We start from the raw sequence: 25,228 nt of genomic DNA, 5'->3' as shown, positions 1-25,228 counted from the left end.
ACCTTTTGAATGTAATATTTACAATTTTTGATTCAATATTAGGGGAAAGATAACCATATTGTGAAGAAATAAAAAACGTGCAGTATTGTTGCATTAATCAAAAATCATTTTCTCTTCAGCTGGCGATAGTGTCACATGGTATGAGCCTACTCCAGTGAGGATAACATTGAGTCCAAGAGAGGTGCTCCCCCCTGGAATTTTACGAGTTTATGAAGGATCTTCCGCCACACTGAACTGGAACATTCACACTGAACTGGGTCATTCAATCAAATGGACAAGCTGGTGTTGTTAATGATAATTTTAAAGAACGGTACAACATACGCTCAACTCCAGGAAGAGTCTCTCTGTTTATCGCTAAAGTGACTGCTGCTGACGATAAGGCTAGTGGAGAGTTTAGCTGTGAGTTAATTGATACCAGTGCTAAAACTTGGCAACGAGCAATTCAGGTGCAAATCCTTAAAGGTAAGCTTTAACGTGTTCTTGATTTTTAGGGGTATGCACACTTGTCGGACACGGGCCCCTATCCGGAAGAACAGCGCCTTCCCGATTGTGCAAACCTGCCAAAGTTGTCCACAACACCAATCTGTTAAGCAAAGGTAGACCTTCGCGGGCCAAATTTTCCCAATTTTTTTTTCACCTCAAGCAAAGAATTACTATTTCAACTACAGTTTCCGAAAAAAAAAGGAACGGATGAGTAGATGGTATCCATGTGGGAGACATTGAGTGGTCACGCGACGCATACGCAGTAAAGGTAATAAAACTTTACGCATGCCCACCCCCCCCCCCCAGTTTTTCTCTGCCCTCCTCGTCTGACCCAAAATTAGTGAACGGTCCCTAAAGCAGTTTTAACTTGCTCTAAATCGTTATGTCATCTGAGATGACACGCTTATAACTTAATCTTCTAGAAGGTTTAAGAAATATTATGAGTCACTTAAGGTGGCTAGTACCAGTTTCCTCGCGCGGGGAACAAGTCACTCCTGCATGACGCTCGAGAGAAACGTGCAAAAGAAGCGCGAGATCAAAAGATGAAAATTCAAAACAAAGATGGCGTCGCGTGGATTTTTTCTACTTTTGTGAGAAGGTTACCTAAGAGCGTGTATTTGGTGTGTTGAGTGGCCACTGTGAATGCAGGAGGTAGAAACTAAGATAAAGAAGATGATTTTCGGAGAAGTAAAGGTTGCTTTACTTCCCATCTAAAAGAAATATTCAACCGATCTGAAATCTAGTGTGAGGCTGCCTTTGACATCTGTTTAATAATTTTCTTAGCAGTAAACGCAAATTTACGTCTGTAAACATGAGATCGTAGGCGCTCGCGCGAGCACACGCAATTGTCAGCGGTAGCTATAACAGATCATGAGCAAACGACGATCTTATAGAATCCAGATTTTTGAATGCGCGAGAACGCGCGTGGAAATTGCTAAACTCACGAAAGCTATTGCTTGATTACAAGTCCGGCGACCCCTTCTTTTTATTGTTCCAATATGATAATAACGTCGAAAGGAATCAGAAAAAAAAAAAATTCTACGGAAGGAAATTTGGGATGTGTGAAAATTGCCTCTTTTCAAGATTTTCTGAAATTCCGCTCCGTAGAATTTTGTAAAAATCTTTGTGCATTTTCCTTCTCAAGTGCCAGAAGCAATCACTGAAAAAAATCACGGGGTCATGGGTTAGTTTTCCAATTAAGCCAGAAGCTAAAAAATGCGTCTGAATAAGCCTATAAAAGCGTTGCCATGGAAAACTCTAGTGACGAAATGACACCTATTTTTGGATAACCAATGATTATATAATTCAACCCCGTAAAAGTGTTCAGCTGGCCTTGGTAAGCCTTTCTGTTGTAATCTTTCAAAGTTACAAACCATCAAAAAAGATGAAAAATGGTACCAGCCACCTTAAGGCAGACCTTCAATCTTTCAGTAGGTTTAAATGATGTATTTAAAGTTACTTAAAGTGGTCCTAGTTCTTTTAGTTGACTTTAGGCGGCTTAAACTAGATCAAAATTTTTGAGCATATTTAATAAGGTCACTGAAACTTGACTAAAATCTTTCATTGGCTTTAATGCACCTTTAATTGGCACTGAAACCTGGTTAAATAAAGGTATTTTTAAGTCAAGTTTAAGTTCCTTAAACCCGACTTAAATTTTCATTTGGATTTTATGCCCGTTTAATATTGCTGAAATGTTGCTTAAATATGGCATTTCACCCAGTTAGATACAATGAAATATATGAAGTTCATATATTTTGAACTGCGGTATTAGATACGTATGATGCACGATCCTCGCAGTAGATAGCGCTATTTAAGCAATAACGAAAATCAGACCTGAAAAAAATCAGGCCTGTACGGGATTCGAACCACTGATAGGTCAGTGGTTCAAACTAATAGGGTATTAAACCTTTAAGGATCCATTTGAAATCTGGTCCGAAGGTTCCCAAGATACCAATCTAAAAAACCGTGTGGGGTGTTTCCGTTTTTCGAAATTGATCTCCCGCAATGGTCTCCGACGTAACACGTATCGGTAAAATTTTGATGATCAAACTTGACAAAAAGAATGCAAACCAACCAATAGAAATATCGAAAAAGCCCTCCACGGTTTTGGAGACCAACCCCTTAAGATTGAAATTGAGCAGAAGTTTCATTTGTGCGGGTAGATTTGATACCCGATTGATAGAAACATCGTCCGTTTCGACTTGTCGCACCTTAGTCGGCTTACGATTCGAAGCGGTGTCTACATGAGGGCCGGAAGCGGGAGCAGAAATAGATAAGGCGATAGTTTGTTGTTTATTACTGGGTACTATTCAGTCAAAAAGACTTATCTACCAAAGTTTTGAAATTTCCATTTAACATCCGCCAATGCTTAAAAGAATATTTCGGAGGCAAGAAAACGTAAATCTGCACTCGGGCTGGAAAAACAGCATTACTCCTGGTGAATTTGGAAATCCTTTCTATTTGAGTACGTCATTGGTCATGAGATAGCATGACATGTACAGTGTCTGGTAAGGTGTGGCTGTCGAAAGTCTCCAGCAATAAAAGCAATTCAGGGTCATTCAGGTCAAATGCAAAGACTATTTTAATCGGCCTCAGTATTTTTCTTTGTGGCTACGAAAACTCCGATCCCTTCGTCAAAACAAAAACCAGTAAATGGACAAGAATATTAAGTTTTGGCACAGTTTGAAAGTTAAACCCGGGTTTCTGATCCTCTTGGTTAACCTGAAGACGGGAGCAACACAATGAGGGGCGGGAGTCGGGAGGCGGGAAACTCTGACCTCCCTGTCCCCCCCCCCCCCCCAGATAGTTGCTGGTTCACCGAAAAACAAATAAGTCGGTGATATATTGGTCTCCTCATATACAACATATACAACAGGACAATTTCTTCAAATAAAGACTGTATTCAAGCTTTTTCGATTTCTAGACTGTTTTTCCATGTACAAGACCGCTTTTTACTTCAAGAACTATATTTTTCCTTCTTGAGTTCAAAGATCAAGTTCGTCGGAGGTACAAAACATACAGAATCACGTGATACTTGGTCCATCTTTTTTTGTTTTTAACACAGCACAAGGAAAAAGAAAATGGTTGAAAACCTGACACGTATTTAGAAACCACTTACGTATTTTATCCTAGGTTTACTGCATACATTTGATATGTAATCTCTTTCGGTGTACTTTCATGTCATATCTGGCCTCGGAGTGCATAATATTTTCTGGCAGCCTCTTTGCCCCGGCCACATTGTTACTGATTACAGCATGACATACACGCTCTGTATTGGTATACATATTGCCGGCTTGGTAAAGGATGGCGTAGCGTTGATCACGTGGACGGAGGAACTAGGGGAACTAGTTTACCATGAGATGCAGTGATCCTTTAGCAATCTTCCAAAAATGTATGTGTTTGGAAATCAACAATGTTTATTTTTAGTAAAGGACAAGGCTGCATCAGTGTCAAAGTTATCCAATTCAGTTAAAAATGATAATGAGATCAGTTTGAAAGAAGATATCGATCAGACTTTAATGCCACAGTGCTACTCACACTACCACTAACTTTTCCTTCGCCGCCGTGACTGTAAATATGCAACTTTTCATCTCGGCTCAGCGTATACTCAGAGTTTTTTTTCATGATATTTTTATTCAGACTAACTAACATAGGGTAGAGGAGTATGGAAGTGTGAAAATATGTTGTGGTCTCGTCGAACTCCTAGTATAGCCCGCCAACATAATATGCACGTATACAACCAATGGTTGACGCCTGAATTGAGCACTTTGAAGCTTTTTCATACCTGATGATACCGTAAGACGACACTTAGGATGGAAAAAATCTCCACACCCATCCAGAGAAAGATTGCCGCCGAAAGCTGACTCTTCGCTCTGAGCGACCCCTCATTTTGTTTATCACTCAATAAATAAGAAAGAAAAAAAAAGAAATCCCTAAAACTTAGGATAGATAAAAAAAAGTCATGTAAATGCAACATATTTAGTATTATCCGTTAAGAAAATGTGCTTGTTAATATTACTTACACAGCAGTTATTTTAAATTTAAAAAAATATAAACTGTAACTGTATAATAGTGTGCTAATTGAGTGAAACTATTCAGAGGACCCATCTGCTGTGTGTATAACCCTGGAATGGTACTAGAAATTCCTTTTTGTATGAAACAAACGTCTCGACAAATTGGAATTGCAATAAACTAAAAAATTAATTTTTAGTTAACAGGCGAAATAAAAAGAGATAATCATCTTTGGAGCCTAGATCGATAGGGAACCATACGGCTTTTGAGCTAACCCCTTGAAACTATTATTACATTACTATTGCTATCATTACTATTATTGTTAATATCATTATTTGTTACCATTTTAATTATTAGTTAATTAGACAATTTTTCTTTGAATCTTCTTTCTCTTGTGGAACAGGGTGCTCATAGATACGAGGGATGCTGCAGTTTTGTGTTTTGCATGTGAAACAACCTTCTAGCGTCATTATACATCTTTTAGATCTTTACAATGCTGTGAGTTAAAATTGTGCTGTATCAATACCCATATCCAGTCGTTCTATTTTTCCACTATTGCAGCGGTAATAAGCTGGAAAATCTTTGTACAATGTATTTCAACCCAAACTTTTTCCATAACTTGTAACACCATTATGAAATAATTGTGCAGAGAGATGGAAAATTTGTGGTTTATACGCCATTTCTGAAATGCCATTTTGAATAAGCAAACAGGATTGGGGAGGGTGTGTGTGGGAATAAGCCCAGTCGTTTGTGTCATTTATTTGCTTTTGGCTCCTGTTGCTGACGTTTTAATAAGCTTGGGCTGTCAGGAAGTCGAGCAGTCCTCCATAAAGGCTGATGAACTTCTTTCAAAAAGGTGACAACCAGAAGCGACAATTTTCTTCGGGGTCTCGCTCATAATGCATACGAGGCCCATGCCTCAAACAAGCGTGCTGCAACCCTCAAAGTGCCACGCTCCACCAATGGGCTTTGCATGCCATTGTTATTGCTATCATCTGGCAACTCGATACTTTTTCTCACAAACCGAACGGAAACGACAAAGAATACCACGACGGCAGTAGTTTTTGCCAATATTTTATCCATGGATTCCACGGTAATTGAATACCTGTTGAGATCTCGTATTACCTCGACACCAAATCGTGAGGAATTGTTCCGTCTTTATCATCTATTTTTATCATTTATTTTTTCATCAGGCTCAGTATACTTATCTTAGGTCATCATAAATTTGCTTTTACATGATTTGTAATCTCAAATTTGTCTTTGTTAAGGAGTTGGTTAATGCTAAGCGTCTGTATCTCGAGTGATGAATGCACACAGGAAGTTTGGAGAGCGCGAGAGAAACGTGAGAGTTGCTCCAGGCGCAGTCGAGAGCAATTGCAGCTTCTTGAGCGCTCTCCAAACTTCTCAAGTTTAAAGCTAAAAGCGACGGAAATATGCAGCTAATCAGTAAAACTGCACATGTCATATTATGGTTGCACGGAGTTGCGTAATTAAGGATGTTTACCATAGTAGCTCCTCTGGAAATACGTAGGACTCAAGCCCAAGATAGGTTATAGATGAATCTTAACTCACAGCTGACATACTGTTCTGAGAGTTTGCTCTAATATTTTCACTGTTTCTGCCCCTCTTTCATATCTGGATCAGTGTACTTTGGCAGTTGTTTCGGAAAAATTTCCATGTAGCCCCACGCTCCAAAAAACATATGATATATATATTGTTTTATTAAAGAATAAGAACTTGTAGCCCTGTTGTGATGCAATCAAACGCAACAATTTTTGATGTAGTAATTTAAATTATTCTCCACAGTTAGTGGAAGTGTTACATGGAATGAACTTACTCCAGTCAGGACAACAAAAAATCCTAGTGAAGTGCTCCCCCCTGCCATTGTACAGGTTTCTGAAGGATCTTCTGTCACACTGAGCTGGAACTACCGTGTGACATCAGGTGTATTTGGAGCTGTTTTACAATTCAGTGGTGCTGGTATAGTCAACATTCAATCAAATGGACAAGCTGGTGCTGTTAATGATAATTTTAAGGGGCGGTTCAACATAAGCTCAACTCCAGGAAGAATTTCTCTGATTATCTCCCAAGTGACTACCGCTGACGACAAGGCCAATGGAGAATTTAGCTGTGAGTTAATTGATTCCAGTGCTGAAACTTGGAAACGAGCTATTCAAGTGCAAGTCCAAGGTGAGTTCAAAAGTTAAGTAAGGCAACCATCTTCGCAGGTGAGCTGAAATGTTGCCCATGCAGCTCACCCTAAGTCAACCACATTTATATGCATAATGAGTAATTTTTATCAAGTATATTCTTTCTTTTCACCCACGTGACCTCTTGCTTGACAACAGTTGCTATCCGCCATGTTGGTGTCCCTCGACAGTAAACTAACTGATCGAAAAGAGGAGCTAGTGTGAGGAAACGTTTGAGAGTTAACTATGGTTTTATGCATTGTGTGGGGATGTGGATCCAAAAGTGGCAAACATAAAGGTCTTAGACTCTTTCGCATACCCAAAATCATCACTAACCAAGGCGAAGAATACGAGGAACTGACTAGAAAGCGTAGGGAAAAGTGGATCAGTGCAGTAAGTCGTGGCGACACTGCAGAGAAGAGTATCCTCGAGACAGAAAGAGTCTGCGGTCGTCATTTTCACCAAGGACAGCCTGCGAAGGACTTCGATCAATTCAATCCAGACTGGCTACCTTACCTAAATTTAGGAAAGAAAGAATATCGACGTCGAAAAGACTTTAAAGTTTCTGTAGAAAGATTTGAGAGAGTTGAAAGGAGACGGAAGGCCGCCATTGAACAACAAGAGCAAGAAGCTACAAAGAAGAGAAAACTTCTAGAACAAAGAAGTGATCGCATCTGTGATTGAGACTTTGAATCTGGGGCTAGTACATCAGAAACTACAGAAGAACAGCTAAGTGATGGAATGTATACAGATAACGTTTGCGATAAGCAGGGAGCGAAATGCGAAACTAAAGAGTTTGCTCATTCTTCCACACAAACAGAGCCCGAAGTGGTACCAACTGCTGCCAGTGAAGGGACTCAAACTGAAGAGTTTGAGTATTTATTTGAAAGACTTTGTGGCTAAGAGGCACCTGGAAGAGATTTCTTCGATACCGATGACAAAGTGCGGTTTTATACGGGGCTGCCGTCCATCGAAGTGCTGACGAAAACATGTGAACATGTTGCACCTTATGTGAACAGGAAAAGCCTTACTCTTGATAAATTTCAAGAGTTTATAATTGTTCTGATGAAGCTACGGCTTAATGTCCCGTTTTAAGACTTGGCCTACCGTTTTTCTATTTCTATTAGTACAGCTTCAAGGATTTTTTCTTCCTGGATTCGAATTATGGATGCTAGGCTCTCCCCACTCGTGTACTGGCCAGAGAAGCACCAGCTGTGGCACACTATGCCTATGTGTTTCAAATATTAATTTGGAAACAAGGTGACAGTAATCATTGACTGTTTTGAGGTGTTCATCGAAAAGCCTCCTAATCTTCTTGCTAGAGCTCAAACATTATCTTCGTATAAACATCACAATACCATGAAAATACTAATTGATATCACACTTCAAGGGACAATTTGTTGTGTCTAAGGCATGGGGAAGTCGCTCATCAGACAAACATCTCATTGAGAACTGTGGTTTCTTGGAGAAGTTACTGCCTGGAGATTTAGTTATGGCCGACAGGGGTTTCACCATTTCTGAAAGTGTCAGTCTAAAGCATGTTATGCTGGTGATCCCTGTCTTCACCAAATGGTTGGAACAGTTGGACCCTATTGATGTTGAGGAGACCAGAGGCATTGCCAACGTACTTATCCATGTGGAGAGAGTAATAGGGCTGTTTCGCCGCAAATACACCATCCTAGAAGGCATACTTCCAACAGATTTTCTTTCTTTCCTTTAATCACCGTGGAACAGTAGACTTTCGAGTTCCTTTAACTGATTGAATTCTGAGGGTGTGTTCACCACTTGTTAACTTATGCCCTCCTGTAGTCTCATTTGACTAGATATTTTACTTTCTAAGGATGGTTCAGAAATAGTGGAGCCGAATAGAATGTCTGTTGAACAACATGCATGTGTGATCCTAGTTTCCAGGAACCCAAACCTAACTTTGTAATGAACTTCTTTCATTTGAAATATCTTTTTTTTGGTTTTCCTCTTTCTCTTGAAAACATTATTATTCATCAGCTCTGTTATCAAAATGCCCCCCTCCCATGCACAACGCATGGTAAAAAAGTTAGGCATAATATAACTGGTGAAGTGTACCATTTAATAGAATGATGCAGTATAATGATTTGACAAAGTATCTTGGCTAAAATATTGTATTTTTTTTCTTCACTAAACATCTTGGACACCTGTCTAAGCTTTAATCTAATTTTCTGGAGGTAAACCCCCATAACAATTAGAGGGGGTCTTAAAACAGAAATCAGCCCCTTAGAGATGGCAAAAATAGGTGGGGCTAAGTGATTTTGCACCATGAGAAATGTAAAATAAAAATTTAAGTTTTCCCTAAAAAAGTAAATATCTTGGATCTAGTAACTCTTGACAGCGCTGTGAGTGAAACTATGAAGCTCTGTCAGTATCAATAAATGCCCTAGCTCAGCCCCCCCTTAGGAATACGAAAGAATTTGAACACCCTAAAGGCATAGCACTTTGGAGTAATTTATTGCCCAATTTATGGATGGGACAAGCACCCCTGTCATGTTTAAGGAGACCCCCACAAACCCCCACACACCCTCCCCCCCCAAAAAAAAACAAAAAAACAAAAAAAACAAAAATCAAAAACTTGCATACTATCAAGCAACGCATGCAAACAGAAAAAGAACTAAGTTCCCAAGTGGTATTTCACTGGTAAATATTGGTATTTTATTATCTCAATGTCAGTTGGACCACCACCAGACAATATCGCATTATTCAAATTTGGTATTTATTCCATCTTTCCAATAAATAGGCCAATAATTTCACTAGACTATCCTGGTAAAAATTTAATTAATACCAGATATTTACCAATAATATACCACTGAAGCAAATACCTTTTTTCCCTGTGATATGAAGAATCTTAAATTATATTGGGCCTATTTACCACTAAAGATATGGTCATCCAGCCCTTAGATCTCTGACTAATTTGTCCTTTGAATTCCTGCATCCTATAAATAAACAAGTATTGCTCTAGGTTTGTCCATGTTACAACTAAAATACTGGGAAATTGCTCATCTTCGCATTTCTCAGACATTCAGCCAAATATGAACGCATTCTTGAGGGATCAAAGGTTACCTGCCTAGGATCTCCACCATTAGCAAGATAGCAGGCAAAAGCAATGGCAAAAATGCCACAGTCATTACCATTATTTTGCTGTTCAACTAGTGCATAATTGAGTGAATTCAAACGACCACCTAGAAGATCATTTGTTTGATCTACCACTTCCTGGCAAATGACATCTTGATAGAGACTGTCATATAAATTTGCATCAAAGGGTTGGCAGCCAATATTACTGACACACACCCAATGAGCAGAACCTGTATGTAAAATATGTATAAATTCACCAGACACTACATCAAAATTACGAACAGGCCCTAAAGTTGGGCGTTGGAATCCTTCAATTAACTGATTTTCCTCGTGCAGCAGTACCTGAGCTTTTTGTACAATGTCACAAGTGAGCCAGCCAGTTGGGTTTAAAATAATTTGGTAGTCAGATATTGTAAGATTTGCAAGAGAAGCTTGCTTGTTAATGTCACATTGAATAACATTGGTTACTGTAACATCAGCATCTACTGAATCTTCAGCTTCACTGTCACTGCTGGATTCACTCCCAGAGTCAGCTGCCTTGGCTAATCCTTGTAAAGAGGTAGAAGTGGTAGGAGGTGTAATTAGAACAAGAGGGGAGGGAGTTTTCTTACAGAATTTGCAGCACTAGGTTGTCTTGGCATTATTTGGCATTCTCTTTAAAGCAACACAGTTGAGGTGGAGAAATTTCCCATTTGTGCAATCACTGTTATGACACTCTAACAACTTGTCAGAAGGTGCTGCCTTAGATTGACATGTACAGATCGCACTTAGTTGGAGAGCAGCTTGACAGGCTGGAGGCTGTTTTGGTTGCTGCTTTCTCTTTCGCTTGAACTGGGGCAACCAACAACAGTGTAGACAGTACCATAACTTTGGTATTCCACCGGCACAAAGAGACAAACAGGAGGTGTGAAATTGTACATAGGGACATTCTACATTACTGCAGGTTATCACATCGTTATCTGCTGGTGTACGACAAAAGCAGATGGCATCCACAATAGGCTTGACATCCGGAGCATGACACCTCCACCTCCTCCAACGTCCTAGTATATTAGGGAGGATGCATAGCCTCCAAAACGTATCTAGCCTAGGAAGGAGGGTGTGGTGGTGCTGCTGCTTATCAGGGAGAATCCTTTCTGTTACTATTACTACCCTGTTATTCACATTATCAATGGCACAAACAGCAAAATCACAGTGTTTCCTATCTTTGAGAGTAAACATTTGTTGTTGTACCTGATAGTAATAGCTGTGGCTTCTGATGAGCTTAAACCTGCCATCTACCTTTTCCAAGCAAGAGGACTTCTAAAGGGCATACTTATCAAAATCACAGTCTTGGATAGACATTGGACATTTGACCTCCCCGCAGCCCAATCCACAACAATCACATGAACTCAAACATTCAGGTGAGGCATGGAGGAAGGGATGCTGTGAGTTAATAAAACGTCCACACTTCTCAACCTCAAAATTAACATGCTTGGTTGACATCATTTCAACATATGATTTAATTGCAATATCTTCATACTTGCAACCATGCTTGATTGACTTTGTATTTTCCTTAAACAAATGTGGGTAACAAATAGTTCTTATTGTTGACTGCGGAGGCTTTACTAAGTTGCACTTTGAGGCAGCACCACTCATTAGACGCCCCAATTCTGCCTGCCCGATGTCGATAAAAACTCGAGCATTTCTCCTGAGAGCGCGTGTCTTTTTCTACTAGCGCAATGTTCTCCACAGTTAATTCAAGCTTCACGGCTAAGCATTTCCTCAGCAAGTCAGGATAGTTTAGATCGAGGTTTTGAGTCTCATATAAGTCTGTAATCACAGGAACAGCTCTACATCCTACTACAAACTGGCCTGCGTAATCATCCTGCAAACTCAGTGCTACAGGCTTAACGCTACACTGATTTAGCTTCGCATAGAACGTAGACAGTTCCTCTGCTGTGGGGCGACATCTTTCAACCTCATCACCCTTCACAAATAGAGCCGATCGGTCACCAATTAAGTCCGCTCTACAGTCTTGGGTTAAGGCATCTATTTTCCCATCTAGATTTTCCTTGAACTTCCTGGCTGAGCTGAAATCGATGTCTTGCACTGGCGCGTAATTTACTTCACTGACATAAGTAGGCAAAAGCCATGTGCATTTTACGCTGGTACATGCCAGCTTTCCATTAATTCGAGTCCATGCCTCAATATAAAACATCACGCTTGCGACATGAGTGCATGTTACTCCTAGGCCAGCCTTACATCCAAGTTAATGGGCGGAGAGGATCGTCCCATCTGTGTCGGTTATGATCCAGATATTAACAGGAGGTTCGTTCATAGCCTGTGAATGTCGAACTTTGCCGACCACCACGTAATATTTATCGCGAATTAGCCTTCCTCTTACCGATTTCACGAACCCCGAAACCATTTGATTATAAGCGTTCAAACCTTTGTAGGCGTTGAACTCTCTTCTCGTATAATGGCTCGTTTCCAGAAACAAATATCCAAGCAAATCAGAAACTTCTGTGGGAGGTAGACATTCCCCGTTAAACTGCTCTTTCGGGATACTGGCCTGGTCGACTCCGATAACAGACATTTTTGCTAAATATCGCTCTTTAACTCGAGTTTCCAGCCCTTTTACGTAATCTGAAAGCACTGGGATAGCTTTGCTGAGTTTTTCCGCGTCGTCTTCGAATTCAGAATCCATTGAGAGGTCGCAAGATTATCAACAGATTCAGGAATCTAGAAATGGCATAATATTTTCCCTAGATACTAGTGATAACACGCTTCGAGGGACACCAACATGGCGGATCAACAAATTTGCATAATCTGTCACGTCACCTGAAAAGCAAGAATAGAAGATACCGTGGTGCATCTATTAGAGTATCAGTTGTTTTTGGGTACCAGGGTATAAAAAAAAATTGAAGACTTCTTTTATTTTTATACAAAAATTGCGAAAATAACCCGTATCATATAGACTAATCTACATCATTTTATGTTAAAAATAATTTTTTTTCATTTCGTCCTTATCGTCTTTGCGTTATTGGCAGCTCCTGTGAAGCTTTTTGATACTCAGTGAAAGGACATTATCTATCGCCTGAGAAGAAAGTGTCACTTTTCTCTCTCACTCTGTTATCATTTTGAGTGTGCATTGCAGTTACTTGTTTGAAGCATCTGTAAGATCTCTGTTTAAAACTATGTCAAAACTAGCTTGCTCTTTTACATCCTTGATGTCTTTATTTTTATTGCAGCTTCTGTCAAGATTATTAATACTCCAAAGGAGTATATTGTTACCAAAGGAGAAAGTGTCATCCTAAACTGTGAAGCGAAGGGAAATCCTCCGCCTTCTTATAGTTGGACACCATGTGACCAAAAGCGATATTGTAATGAGAGCACATTGGTAATTTCACGGGTCTTACATGATGCCAACTATACATGCAAAGCGGCTAATGAATATGACAAAGATTTCAAAAGCGTCAGCGTCTGTAAGTTGCATTTCTTACCTAAAGTTAGTCAAATAAATCCTCACAGTCTAAAATCTCTTCATTCCTTATAAATACACGCATCAAGGTAAAAATATTCCTAACAATTCAATATTGTGTTGGAAAATGTGTAGAGAGACAAATTATAAGACCTGCATGAACATAAACATGATTATGGTACTTTAGGATAGAATCACAATTATGCTCTTTTCCAAAATCAACAATGTGCATTTTCTGACATGGATTTATAATTTGTTTGTTATCACGTACAGTCATTGGAGGAAATGTGATCAATGTGACCTTCGCCGATGGAGGATACGACCAATCCCCGTTGTTAGAGAGACTCGATGAGATGGTAATTACTCTTATTTAAGATCTCAGTTGTCTGCATTTGATGATTAAGACCTAGTCTCTGAAAGAATCAAACAGCTTGGGACATTTTCAATTCCCCTTAAACCTCAGGCACTCAAGGGGAATACGCAAGAATACCCTTCCATCCAAACGTCGCAGCACTGTTTTCACGGTAATAACGGCTGCTTGTTTATGGCTCAGAGCCTCTCTTTAAATATTTATTTCTCGATCTATCTACAAGCTTTTCACAACACTACAAATTGATACTTCTAGCATACATACAGTACCGCTCAAATTCATGTAAGCTACAGCTACCGCTATCTCAAGAGATGTGTCTTGATTCTCTCAAGACACATCTGCTTTCATTTGGGTCTTTTCTTATTTGTTGCCAGCGACCTTTCGCACGATAAGTACATCCAAACTCGGCTTAAAAAACAACTCACTAACAGAGCTAGAAAACTTACAACTCCTTGATTCTCTTTAATCCTCAGCAGGATACAAAAGAATCGTGAAACTATGAAGCAAATACATATTAAGATCCTATAAGAAAAACGATCTAATTGCTAGTAAGCTTGTCGACAAAATACACAGAAAATGTGAGTAACCATATCTTTAAAACCCCAACCAAAACAATATCACAAGACTTTCGAAATGAATAACAAAGTACTTCAAAAACAACAAGTCTTCGAGAACTAAAACTTGAGCAACACCTTCCGCTGAGGACTCTAAGCAAAGTTAAGAAAAACCCAAACACCACTACCGTTGACGAATATCGTACGAGAGTTAAGCTCTTTTACAACGGTCAAGGACACATAATTCAAACGGTAAAAATTAATAAGGCGGTTGTGATTGGTCAGCTTCTAGCTGATTAAGTAATACATTTTGGTTCTTTTGTGAGCTCATACATATCGAGAATAACCTGTTTTTGCGGTTCCAACAGCTTTTGAAATATATCTAGAGGCGTCTGTTCCAAGTAAACCAGCTTTTCTCAACGTTCAGTAAATGATAGTAGTTAAAGGGGCACTCTGATGAAACCGCCCTATAATTTGAAAATCCGAAAAACTCAGTTATTTCATCATAATATGAATTTTTAGTGATTAATAAAGCCTTTTCAATAATAATTTTAGTTGAAAGTCAATTCTAGTGCGAGAAGTTACGATTTGAAAACCGTTCCGCCATTAATTTTCGTAATCACGGCCAACTTATCTTCGGTCAGCGGTCACTCCCATTGTGACGTAGATTACTCAACACACTTTTATATTTATACAGAAACCTCATGAAATTTAGTGAAATAGTCTTAGTTTTAGTGTTATAAAAAGTAATAGAGACGATCAAAATACTGTTTTTGAAAATTAGCCACGAGCACAGCGCGTCAAATGAGTAATCTCCAGACTCGCGCCAGTCTTCCTGAGCCTGCGAAGTGATTACGAAAATTGATGGAGGAACGGTTTTCAAATCGTAATTTCTCTCCCTAGAATTGACTTTCAACTAAAATTATTATAGAAAAGGCTATGTTAATCACTAAAAATTCATATTATAATGAAATAACTGAATTTTTCGGGTTTTCAAATTATAGAGCGGTTTCATCAGAGTGCTCCTTTAATGTTGTAGATTAACTTAAAGGGAAAGCTTGGTCGAGAAAAAATTATCTCAGTCAGAAGACTTTTTCCTCAGAACCTGGAAAATAACGACCATTTTGTCCAGTTTGCTTTGTTTTAGTGATAAGAGCGCTTTGAAGTTGTCCATTTTCACAACTTTCGTGGATAAAAACACGGCATCTTGGACGTCAGTTATGACGTAGCAATATTCAAACTTTGTTCGGCGCTTTTTCCTTGGTGACCAGTTTTACCTTTGTGAAAACAATTTCTAATACTCCTAATAGTTGAAATGAGGTGCACTGTCGTGTAGTTGAATGTCAAAGTAAATACTAAAATTCAAGAGGAAAAGGTGTAAGCCTCCACAAGCTACCGGAGAGTAAAACATTAGAGAAAAGTTAGTCGGCAAAAATAACCCGCGAGGACGACTCGCCAAACTCTGCAAAACCTCAGAACTGCATGAAAGTTTTCTTTGTTCACCTTCGCTTCGAACTGAAAACTATGCTTACCTTTTCCATAATTAACACAAAGTTCAGTTATATATTTTATGAGTTATTTCCAAGCCTTTTTATTGTAAGCGAATAAACTGAAGCTCGAAATAGTGATACACCATGTGTGGTAAATTCTCAGTCGCCACCCTAGACCAAAGCCGATTCTCAACATCGTGCGCTTTCCCAAGCAGTGTATAAACATATCTTCTCTTTCCTAAGTCTGTTATGAGTCCACTGAGTAAATTTTCTTTACCTCACCAGTCGCAAACTCCTGCGGAAAAAAAACTAAATTACATTTCATATATTGTCGGCAAATAATCAGGAAAGGTACGTCTACGACAAATACAAATGATCCTTCGTTACGCAGGCGCCCATGTCTCACCATATCATATCGATTGGAAACGATAAAAATAATACTCACTGCAACATCAGTTAAGCTCTTTTTTGCTATCATGGAATTGCTTTGTTATTATTTAGATGCGAAAGGCTTTTGCAAGTACACCAAGCTACAAAAGTATGCAGTTTATTGCTTTCAGGTTTGTAAACCCTTCGGATCAATTTTTTTTTTTGTTGTAAATGAATTTTTCTGATTTGCAATACAACCCACTTTACTCCAACCCTCGTTTGCTATGTATATCAAGGTGTGGAAATGCAAGTGTTGACCTAGCACTGAAGTTTTACACGCCCACAAAGGAACGAGATGTTATTGCAATGCTCGGCATTGCTGTGATGGATGGGATCCTTGGAAAATTCATCGTGCTACCCTCTACTGGAACTGTAGTGTGCCCATCAACACCTAGGAGTTCCTCTGACGGTAAATTCATAATTTTTGTGGGTGTGCACTCATTTGTATACTTTGTGTTTAGTTCGCTTCAACTCAGTTTTGTTGTTCCCTTGCCATTTTTGAATAACCATGAGCTCTGCCCAAGTATTCCTTCGTAAGGGATTATCCCATCTTAGCGCAAGGTCATGGTTGCCACAAGTCTGGGAAAAGTCAGGGAAATAAACAATTCTTCAAGGTCAGGGAAATTTCAAATTAGTAACTTCTCCTTTAAACTCAATATTTTGCTCAATACATGCAGAACTACCTTTTTTAGAGGGCGGAAGGGCAGGACATCAGGGTAGTGTTTCAGAGTTTGACGACTGTATCCGGACTGTAGACTTTCTTTAAACATGGGATGAAAATGGAATTCTCTTGGTGCCAATTCTTTCAGATGGACGTCGTCACGGTGAATAACAATACCATGAGTACACGTCAATAGAACGCTGCAAGTACATGTAGTATGTGAGGTTCCAATGACACGTGCAGTAACTTGGTACCATATTGAAGTTACTATCAAAGAAATTCTTTTTCTTTATTTTAAGCATCTACAAACCTCCCCCTGACCATAGAAGCTGAAAGCAGAACAGGCACTTGTTTAAGTAGGTATTATCAAACTAGGTAGACCACAATTACGGACTATACCAGAAACAAAATTGATTTTAATCAATAGAAAAAATGATCAGAGCCTAAAGTTCTCAGGGTTTACCTTAGCCATGGGTCTGTATTGTAAAAGATCATAGGCAAAGACTAATCACAGTGTGTCTTTTCATCATCACTGGCCTGAGACAACCGTGGCATAGGTGTTTCCCTTCGTTAGTTTTATTCAATCCTGTATCTGTAGTCTGTGATTTAACAAGGGATCACCTTTTCATTGGCCAAGGTTCTTGATCAGTCACTTCTTTATAGGTGAATCATATAGGGATAAAGTGCTGTCATTGGTTAAGGAAACTAATGCATTAATTTACCTTGTATTTGTCTCGTAACAATTATTTCCAAATTTTTCACATTTAAGGTACCACAGGGATCACTGTTGGCGCACTGTTCGGATCAGTTTTATTTTGTGCTGTAATTGCTTTTATCTTAGCTTGGTTTGTACGGAAAAGAAGAAAGTGCTCCAAAGCAACCAATAAAGGTAAATGTTACAAAATCTTGAGCACTTAGCACATTTTTAATTGTGTACGCGTTTTTATTTGTCAAAAAAAATAAACAACAACAAGAACGACTCACCTGTAGATACTGCTGAAATCTTTTTTATTCTGATATTAAGTATGTGTCCACCAAAGTTCCCTGAAGGCAGCTCTTAAGAAATTAAAAGAAGCTAATAAACCACGTATCTTTGTATTTTCCTTTTGTTCTGCGTTTCTCGTGTCCTTTTTTAATTTTCTTGTTTCTTTGTGTAGCCTTTTCTCTTCAATTTTCTGTTATTCATTTTCCTTCTTTCTGCTTTTTGTTTTCTTGTATAATTTAGGCACAGCAACAGTACAAAGGTGAGGTTTCAAGGGACTAAAAGTGCCCTTTTGGCTGCTCACCACCTATGGTTAGTCCTCTTCGTCAATGTTTAATTTAAGAAATGATATCATTGTTCGTTTCACGGTTTCTGTTTGCACTTCGAATTTGTTCTGCCGAGGGACATGGCTAGGAATCCAGGTAACTGCCAAGAAATACTCATCCAATTTTTCTACCGGTTCATAAGCATAATGAAGCATGTGTTGGTTACATTAGTCACTAAATCGTTTTTAACACGCAGTTAATTACATGCCAGCGGTAGATTTATTAAATGCAGAGGAGAGAGTATCTCCGACCTGCGTGGCCTATTGGTTTTCACCTGATGACCATAGCTGTCCTTTGTTAAGCAACTATTACCAACTGAACTTTCATAGAGTATTCAGGCTAAGGTTTCCTTGAGGAAAAAATTAAAATTAAGTAAACATAGGCCAAGTTCATTGAATGCCATGAACATACTGCAAACAAACCGTTTTACATGCACAACGAGTTACTATATTATGAATAGAGCTCTACTAAAATCCAGTACTCAGTGCTTTTACAACTGTTCTAATGTGACTGGCATGTTATTGCCTTGGTGTGATACACCATTTGTCTGTGGTATTGTTTTAGGACATACGAACCAGTAACTGAGGAAGAAGGAGACAATGCGAGTGTAAGTCTTGTACACGCTTCAATCAATCAATCAATCAATGAACTTTATTTAACGCGGGTAACACAGGAAAGTACTTCAACTGAGTAACTAGTGGCCCGCTTAGACTTTTATGCATTCTAAAGGTCAATATCTGTGAAATTTTCATCTGGACTCAAAGTTAAACAATTAAATAAACCCACCTTATGGAGTATGAGTATGATGCTATCCATTTCTTAATTTTTGTTTCATATTGTTTAAATTCAGAGTGTAAAAGATTGTTTATATAGATTATTTTGACGTATGGTAAGTTGAGGTGATTTTTTTATTGAATCAGCTTTTTTCCGGCAGACTGCCCTTGAAATGATTGATCATTCACCAAGCCAGTATGCAGAATTGAATGAGATGACTCGATCAGAAGACACCTCGCAAACCTTACTGATAAACACTCCACACTGCGCCGAACTAAAAAGCGAATACGCTTCTCTTAGTCCATCCACACGCTGCTGGGAAATTGCTAGTTACAAAGTGACCTTAAAGGAGGTCGTGCGTAAAGGTGCCTTTGGTCAAGTTGCCAAGGCAACGGTGACAGGGCTTCATGAAAGTCCCAATAAAACGCTAGTTGCTGTTAAAATGTTGAAAGGTATCGATTACTTTATATTGTGGTGGCACAATTCAGTGGTATTGTTTAATTGTTGCTGTTAGTTTAGCGTTCATCACAGTGACTGTTTTTATCCGTATTGTTATTTCACTTCTACGCCATTTAACCATTGCAGGGCAATGGATCTCGCACAAAATACCTCGGGATTACGCTGTATAGTGCACAAATTACAGATGGAGAGCGGACAACTAAATTGGCCGGGCTGAACAATCCAAACTTTGTTTTTTTTCCCTCTCTTCTTAGGCTTGACTTTTTTTTTGAAAAAGCAAAGAACCTCAAAGCTCATCAGCTTTGCTCTCAGCTCATTTCTCGTATTTTTCTTCTAAGCGAAATGTCCGCGCGTATTCCCTTCTAAACCATCTAGCAAAGTGAACCTACTGTTGCAGTATTCACTGACGTTGTCTCTAAATTTTAAAATTGCTCTATGCACTTGTTAGTAAGTTTTCAACTCTTTGGTGAGGATTTGAACCTTTGGAAACTTGCCTCTAATTGCACAGCAGCATTCTGAGGAGATATGTCTCATGCTGTAAATCTAGATTCTTATGCAGCAGTTTGTTATGAAATTTAATGAGTTTTGGGTTTCTTACAGACCACGCTTCTGAATCAGACAAGAAGCAGTTACAGTCTGAGCTTGAATTGATGAAACAACTTAAACCTCATCCTTATGTCGTCAAACTCCTGGGATGCGTCACGAAATCTGGTAAATAAGAAAAATTATTCCCTTCAGAAATATATATTGACTTATGTACTCTTAACAGCTACTATAAGATTACAGGGACAGTTATGTGTAAAGACCAGAACATGTTATTTTTCTTCTAGGGCAGGGCTATTCGAGCGAAATAATTTGGTGTAATTTAAATGTTTCCAATAGCTGTAGAAATTATAGCGCGTTCCTTGATCGAAAACTATCGTAAGTCAGTTTATAGACGATGAAAAGACGCATAATGTAGTGGAACGCTCAGCAATCCTCGTGTCACCTAAAGTAATCACTACACTAACCAAACGTTCTTCGATGTGTAAGAACTGTATTTGATTCCAACGAAACTTTACATTGAACGAAAAGAAAATGGCGACTAAACCAAAAACCAAAAAGACAACAAACACCACGAGGTCTCGAATTATCACACGATGTCAATCATAGGTACGTAAAGCGTACAAATTGAACTAAATGTTATTTGAATTAAAACAAGGTAATTCTAGTCGCGACACCTCGTCATGTCGGAGGAAAAAATTCACCTAGTAAAAAAAGTTACAAATTTCTGAGATATAGACAATCAAAAAATTCCAAATTTTAAAATCGGCACACTTGAAAAAATGAAGAAGAACTTGTCGAGATGGAAAAAAGCGGAGAAAAATCTTCCGAAATAGAAATCTGGCTCCCAGTTCGCAAAGTTGAAAGACGGACAACCTTGTAGAAATATTTGCCGACGCCGAAGTAAACGGCACAAATATTTAAAATAAATAGACATTAAAAAAACCATTCGGGGTGACTATTACCATCCATTTTTTACTGGTATTTTATGGAAGAAGTCATTTCACAGGACCAATTAAAGCAAACAACAAAGCAACGATAGATCTTCTCATGTGCGTGTAATTTTCCAATGTGTTATAAAAATTTTAATTTTATTGAAAAAACAAATTGTAACAGTTCCCCACTGTCTAGAGTGATATTTTGTCTGCACTTTGTTCTTTTACCCTCAGGTTTCAAGGTGTCCTTTAATTGCACAGCTACATTACACAATTGCCGATTCTAGTATTTGTTTGTTTAGTTCGTTTATCTATTTTTGTAACATTTTCGAGTGGCAGTTACATTATGCTAAATCGACGAGGTGCGTTGAATCTTCTGAATGACTGAAATCATATTTTCACCTGGTGTTAGGGCCTTTGTTAGTGTTGATCGAATACGTTCCCTATGGAGATCTGCTGGGTTACCTGAGGAAAAGCCGTGGATTGAATGATACTTACTTCAAAGACCCGGATATAAAACCACAAAAAAATCTTACGTCACAGCAGCTGACAAGGTTTGCTTGGCAAATTGCTGATGGAATGTCCTATTTGTCATCGATACCAGTGAGTAATGTAATCACTCTTTCAAAATTCATCAACGTCGTTGTAAAATAAGGCACCGGCTATTACTTATTTAAACCCACCCATTAATTTTTGTGCGATTCAACTGGTTATTTTACGTCATGTTGTGCAAAATCACTGGAAAGTTATAGCGCAGTAACCCTCTTTATTCTTTATTTGTCTTCCATTTATTTCTGCCCAGAAGAAACAAACCCAGCGGACCGAGCCAGTTTAAGAGTTTCACCTTTTGTTGAGGCCTGCGCTCAACGCCCTCATTGAACAACTGTTTCTCACCCGACATCCAGGCATACATACTAAAAACACTTCCCCTCGATTAACTATGTTTGTATCTTTCCGAAATTGTTTAACTTCACCTTTGTCCGCCTCCGGATCTTTTACCAAACGTCGATAATCGGTAGGCTTTGTTGTTTTTTGTTAGCGTTTTTTTTTGGTTTAGTCGCGCCTTGTTAGTTATTTTAGGCGGTTTGTCGGTATGTTGGTAACTTTCGCAATCTCAGCAGCATTGTGATTTTAGCCATTAACTGCTTGTTTTCAGAATAAAACGGGGACTTCTACGAAGATTCTGACCCTCGTCACGTTTTTATCGACTTTGGGATAGGCTTCGCCAGGAACGCCTATTCACCTTTTTCATATTAATTTTACTACTTCATTCCAATAAAATAGTGAGAACTTTGTGTCTTTGCAATCTCTTTCAAGTAGCGCGTGTCGAACCCTTCGATGATCACTTGACTAGAGCACCAAAACTTGGAACTAAGTAAACAATATGCGTAAAAATAACACAAGATAATGTTTCAAGAAAACGTTAATTTAAAAGTCAGATAAATTGACGACCAAACAGTGACAAAAATATCGAAGAATTATGGCCGCACTGATGCTGAAATTGGACAAAAACTCAACTTTACCCAAGCAAGTTATAACATTTAGGGCGCGTTAAGTTAATCAGATTGACGACTAGCGAGCGAAATAGTTCCCGAGTGAAACATCAAAACATGGCGAATAGCTGCCAAACATGTGTAAAATGTGGCCAGATGGTAGCTAAATAGAAACTCGAAAATAAAAAGCAAAAAGAAAAGAAAAACCACTTTGATGATAGCGTTCGGTCCAACAAAATAGTTTCCACATGTCGATCGTAGGGATTATTTTCATCGTCGAATTTTTTAGCCCCCTTCTTCCAAATTTAGTTTTCTTCCTGGCCTTTCCTCTTTTTTTTTGAGGTTTTAAGGGTGTATTTTGATCAAGGATGGAGCATAAAGAAGGAAAAACTAGCCAGATAGTGAATTACTTTGATAACTCCATGCACTAAGGCAAAAGTTACGGACTTTGTACCTCCCCCCACCTCCCCAGATACTTGAACAAAAGACAGTGGGGCGACCCTGGGGATAGAAGCAAACTTAGCAGCGGTGGCAGAGGATAACGCGTTGATCCAGGGCTTAGTGCGTGATTTATTTTTATTATTATTACTTATTATTATTTATTATTATTTATTTGTCTAAGAAATTTTTTAATGGAATGGGTGAGAGAGTGAGTCAGTGATTTTTCCTTCCATACTAAAACTTCCTTGTATGACTGACGTCACACCGTGAGGCGAAAATGTTCTCGTCTTGCGGAATAATCGAGTAACAGTCACTATTCACATTAAAAAGCTGATTTAAATGCTTCTTCAGAAAGTACGAAAAAAAAGTAAACAAATTTGCTCGCAACAAGCAATATGAAAATTTATTGGAGGGTTTACAGTCAAACTAAGTGAAGCGTACCCCTCAGGATTACATTAATGATTTGATTATTTGAATATTGAACCCGCTAATCGTTTCAGGAGCGCAATAACGAATTGAATATTTGAACATGGAACGCGCTAACCGTTTCAAGAATGCAATAATGGATTGATTATTTGAATATTGAACCCGATAGCCGTATTCGTTTTGAAAACGCGCGGATCATTGTTCAAATCAGAAGTCCATTTCTGATTGGATTATGCGAACACGTGATGATGGATCGGAACTATTTCAACATGGCGTCAGACTTGGCGGGAAAGGTGAGTTCGAATGTTGTGTAGAACTTCTTGTAAATGTTGTAAATGGAATGTTATCGAGAGCTTTTTCGCCTATTTACATCTTGACGAACTTGTAGAAATTCTTGTGCGTATTCAAGGTCGAAAAAATAGTTTACGGGCGAAGCCATCGCTAGACTTTTTTTTAAATTCGTTACTATTTGCGATCGACTGTTTCGCAGTGTTTTTACAGTGCAGTTTGTTCATTTTCAGGATTCGTCGTCAAATAGAACAGTCTTGTTGGACATCAGAAATGGACTTCTAATTTGAACAATGATCCACGCCTTTTCAAAACGGATACGGCTTTCGGGTTCAATATTCAAATAATCAATGCATTATTGCATTCGTGAAACGGCTAGTGGGTTCAATAATCAAATAATCAATTCATTATTGCATTCTTGAAACGACTGGTGAGTTCAATATCCAAATGATCGATTCATTAATGTAATCTTGAGGGGTACGCTTCACTTAGTTTGACTGTAAAAGTGAAAAAAAAATCCTCTTCTGACTTGCTGGTATTTGGGCTGATAATGTCCTAGCTGAGAGATTGCCTTGAGAAATTATTAACCGATGTACTAGCCGCCTGAAGGGGGTTTATGCACAAAGTAAACTTCCATTTTTATTGACTCCTAGACTCAATGCCTAATGATGGGATGCGTGTCAACTCTGCATTCTTTAGAGATTGTAAAACGCAACATTCTCTTCTTGTCAAAGGTTGTTCATCGTGACCTTGCGGCTCGTAATGTGTTGGTTGGAGAAGGAGAAACATGCAAAGTGACAGACTTTGGAATGGCCAGAGATGTGCAAGAGGACAACATTTACGAGAGAAAATCCGGGGTAAAAATAGCTTTTAGCGACTTACCTTCTTGTGATCCTCGATTTATGCGTAAGGACGTTACACTCGACTGACCGTTAATAGTAAACAAGCTCTGTAAACTATTTTAGTTTTCAGAACTTCTCGTGCATTTATCTCGTCATATGGAGAATTGACTCCTTCAACTTCCTGTATTTTTTCTTATTCAGGGGCGTCTCCCTGTAAAATGGACTGCCATTGAGGCGTTGCTGTACGGAAGATATTCCACAAAAAGTGATGTGTGAGTAAAAGGACGACCTAATTGCAGTTCTTAAGCTTATCAAAATTTTTCAACGAAATAAATTTCATTTCGCCTTTGAATCAAATCAAGTAGATAAATGATCCTCGCAGGTGCACTGCAACATAAACAATTGCAAAAAGAGAAGCTTGAAAACGGTCAGACGTCGACAGAAATCGAACCTCTGCTTCCTATAGATACTAGTTGGGAGGTGGTAGTGTTGACGGCACCAGGCAAAAGACTTTAACTTTCTCGCAAAGGATCATCACCAGAGTCCTTTACGTAGTTGTAAATGGTTTGCTGACATTGCATTTTTTTAAAAGGTGTAGAAAAATGAAATTTTCCAGTTAATTCCTCTTGAATTTGATTTTTTTAAATCTAAAGTATTAGTTTATGTAAAAATCTTTAAAATAATAAGCAGATACGATCCTCGGAATAAGGTAATTTAAGTTTTAATCATCAAAATGACTGCATTAAGACCTTTCTCAACTCCCACTTGCACACCCAAATATACTGGCAAATCAGTTTTTGCACTGAATGAAAAATTAACCATGTGTTTTACAGACTTTTTCCTTTTGTTCGGTGTCATTAAAAATAGGGGTCACCACGCGCTATTTTTTTTTAGGTTATTTCGTTATCCTTAAATATGTCATCACTCGTTGTTCAAGTTTTCCGGATAACTCCCCTGTAAGTGAACACAT

General features: G+C 38.6%; 1 protein-coding gene across 1 annotated transcript in view; it reads left to right on the top strand.

The window, feature by feature from the left end:
* Nucleotides 1-233: 233 nt before the first annotated feature.
* Nucleotides 234-25,228, top strand: part of LOC111347278 (uncharacterized) — a gene marked incomplete at its 5' end in the record, with an annotated part of 33,885 nt that continues 8,890 nt past the window's right edge. The window contains 15 exons of the mRNA XM_088728599.1: nucleotides 234-462; nucleotides 6,301-6,684; nucleotides 13,016-13,249; nucleotides 13,519-13,601; nucleotides 16,161-16,219; nucleotides 16,325-16,497; nucleotides 17,049-17,105; nucleotides 17,519-17,638; nucleotides 17,975-17,993; nucleotides 18,622-18,664; nucleotides 18,992-19,283; nucleotides 19,891-20,001; nucleotides 21,181-21,371; nucleotides 24,151-24,273; nucleotides 24,460-24,530. Of these exons, the coding sequence (XP_088584725.1) occupies nucleotides 234-462; nucleotides 6,301-6,684; nucleotides 13,016-13,249; nucleotides 13,519-13,601; nucleotides 16,161-16,219; nucleotides 16,325-16,497; nucleotides 17,049-17,105; nucleotides 17,519-17,638; nucleotides 17,975-17,993; nucleotides 18,622-18,664; nucleotides 18,992-19,283; nucleotides 19,891-20,001; nucleotides 21,181-21,371; nucleotides 24,151-24,273; nucleotides 24,460-24,530 (2,189 nt within the window). The remainder of the gene's footprint in view (nucleotides 463-6,300; nucleotides 6,685-13,015; nucleotides 13,250-13,518; nucleotides 13,602-16,160; nucleotides 16,220-16,324; nucleotides 16,498-17,048; nucleotides 17,106-17,518; nucleotides 17,639-17,974; nucleotides 17,994-18,621; nucleotides 18,665-18,991; nucleotides 19,284-19,890; nucleotides 20,002-21,180; nucleotides 21,372-24,150; nucleotides 24,274-24,459; nucleotides 24,531-25,228) is intronic.

Source organism: Stylophora pistillata, chromosome 7 (genome assembly GCF_964205215.1).
Source record: "Stylophora pistillata chromosome 7, jaStyPist1.2, whole genome shotgun sequence".
NCBI lineage: Eukaryota > Metazoa > Cnidaria > Anthozoa > Scleractinia > Pocilloporidae > Stylophora > Stylophora pistillata.
Note: the sequence above shows the minus strand (reverse complement) of the source record. Positions and strands in the feature narration are given on the sequence as shown.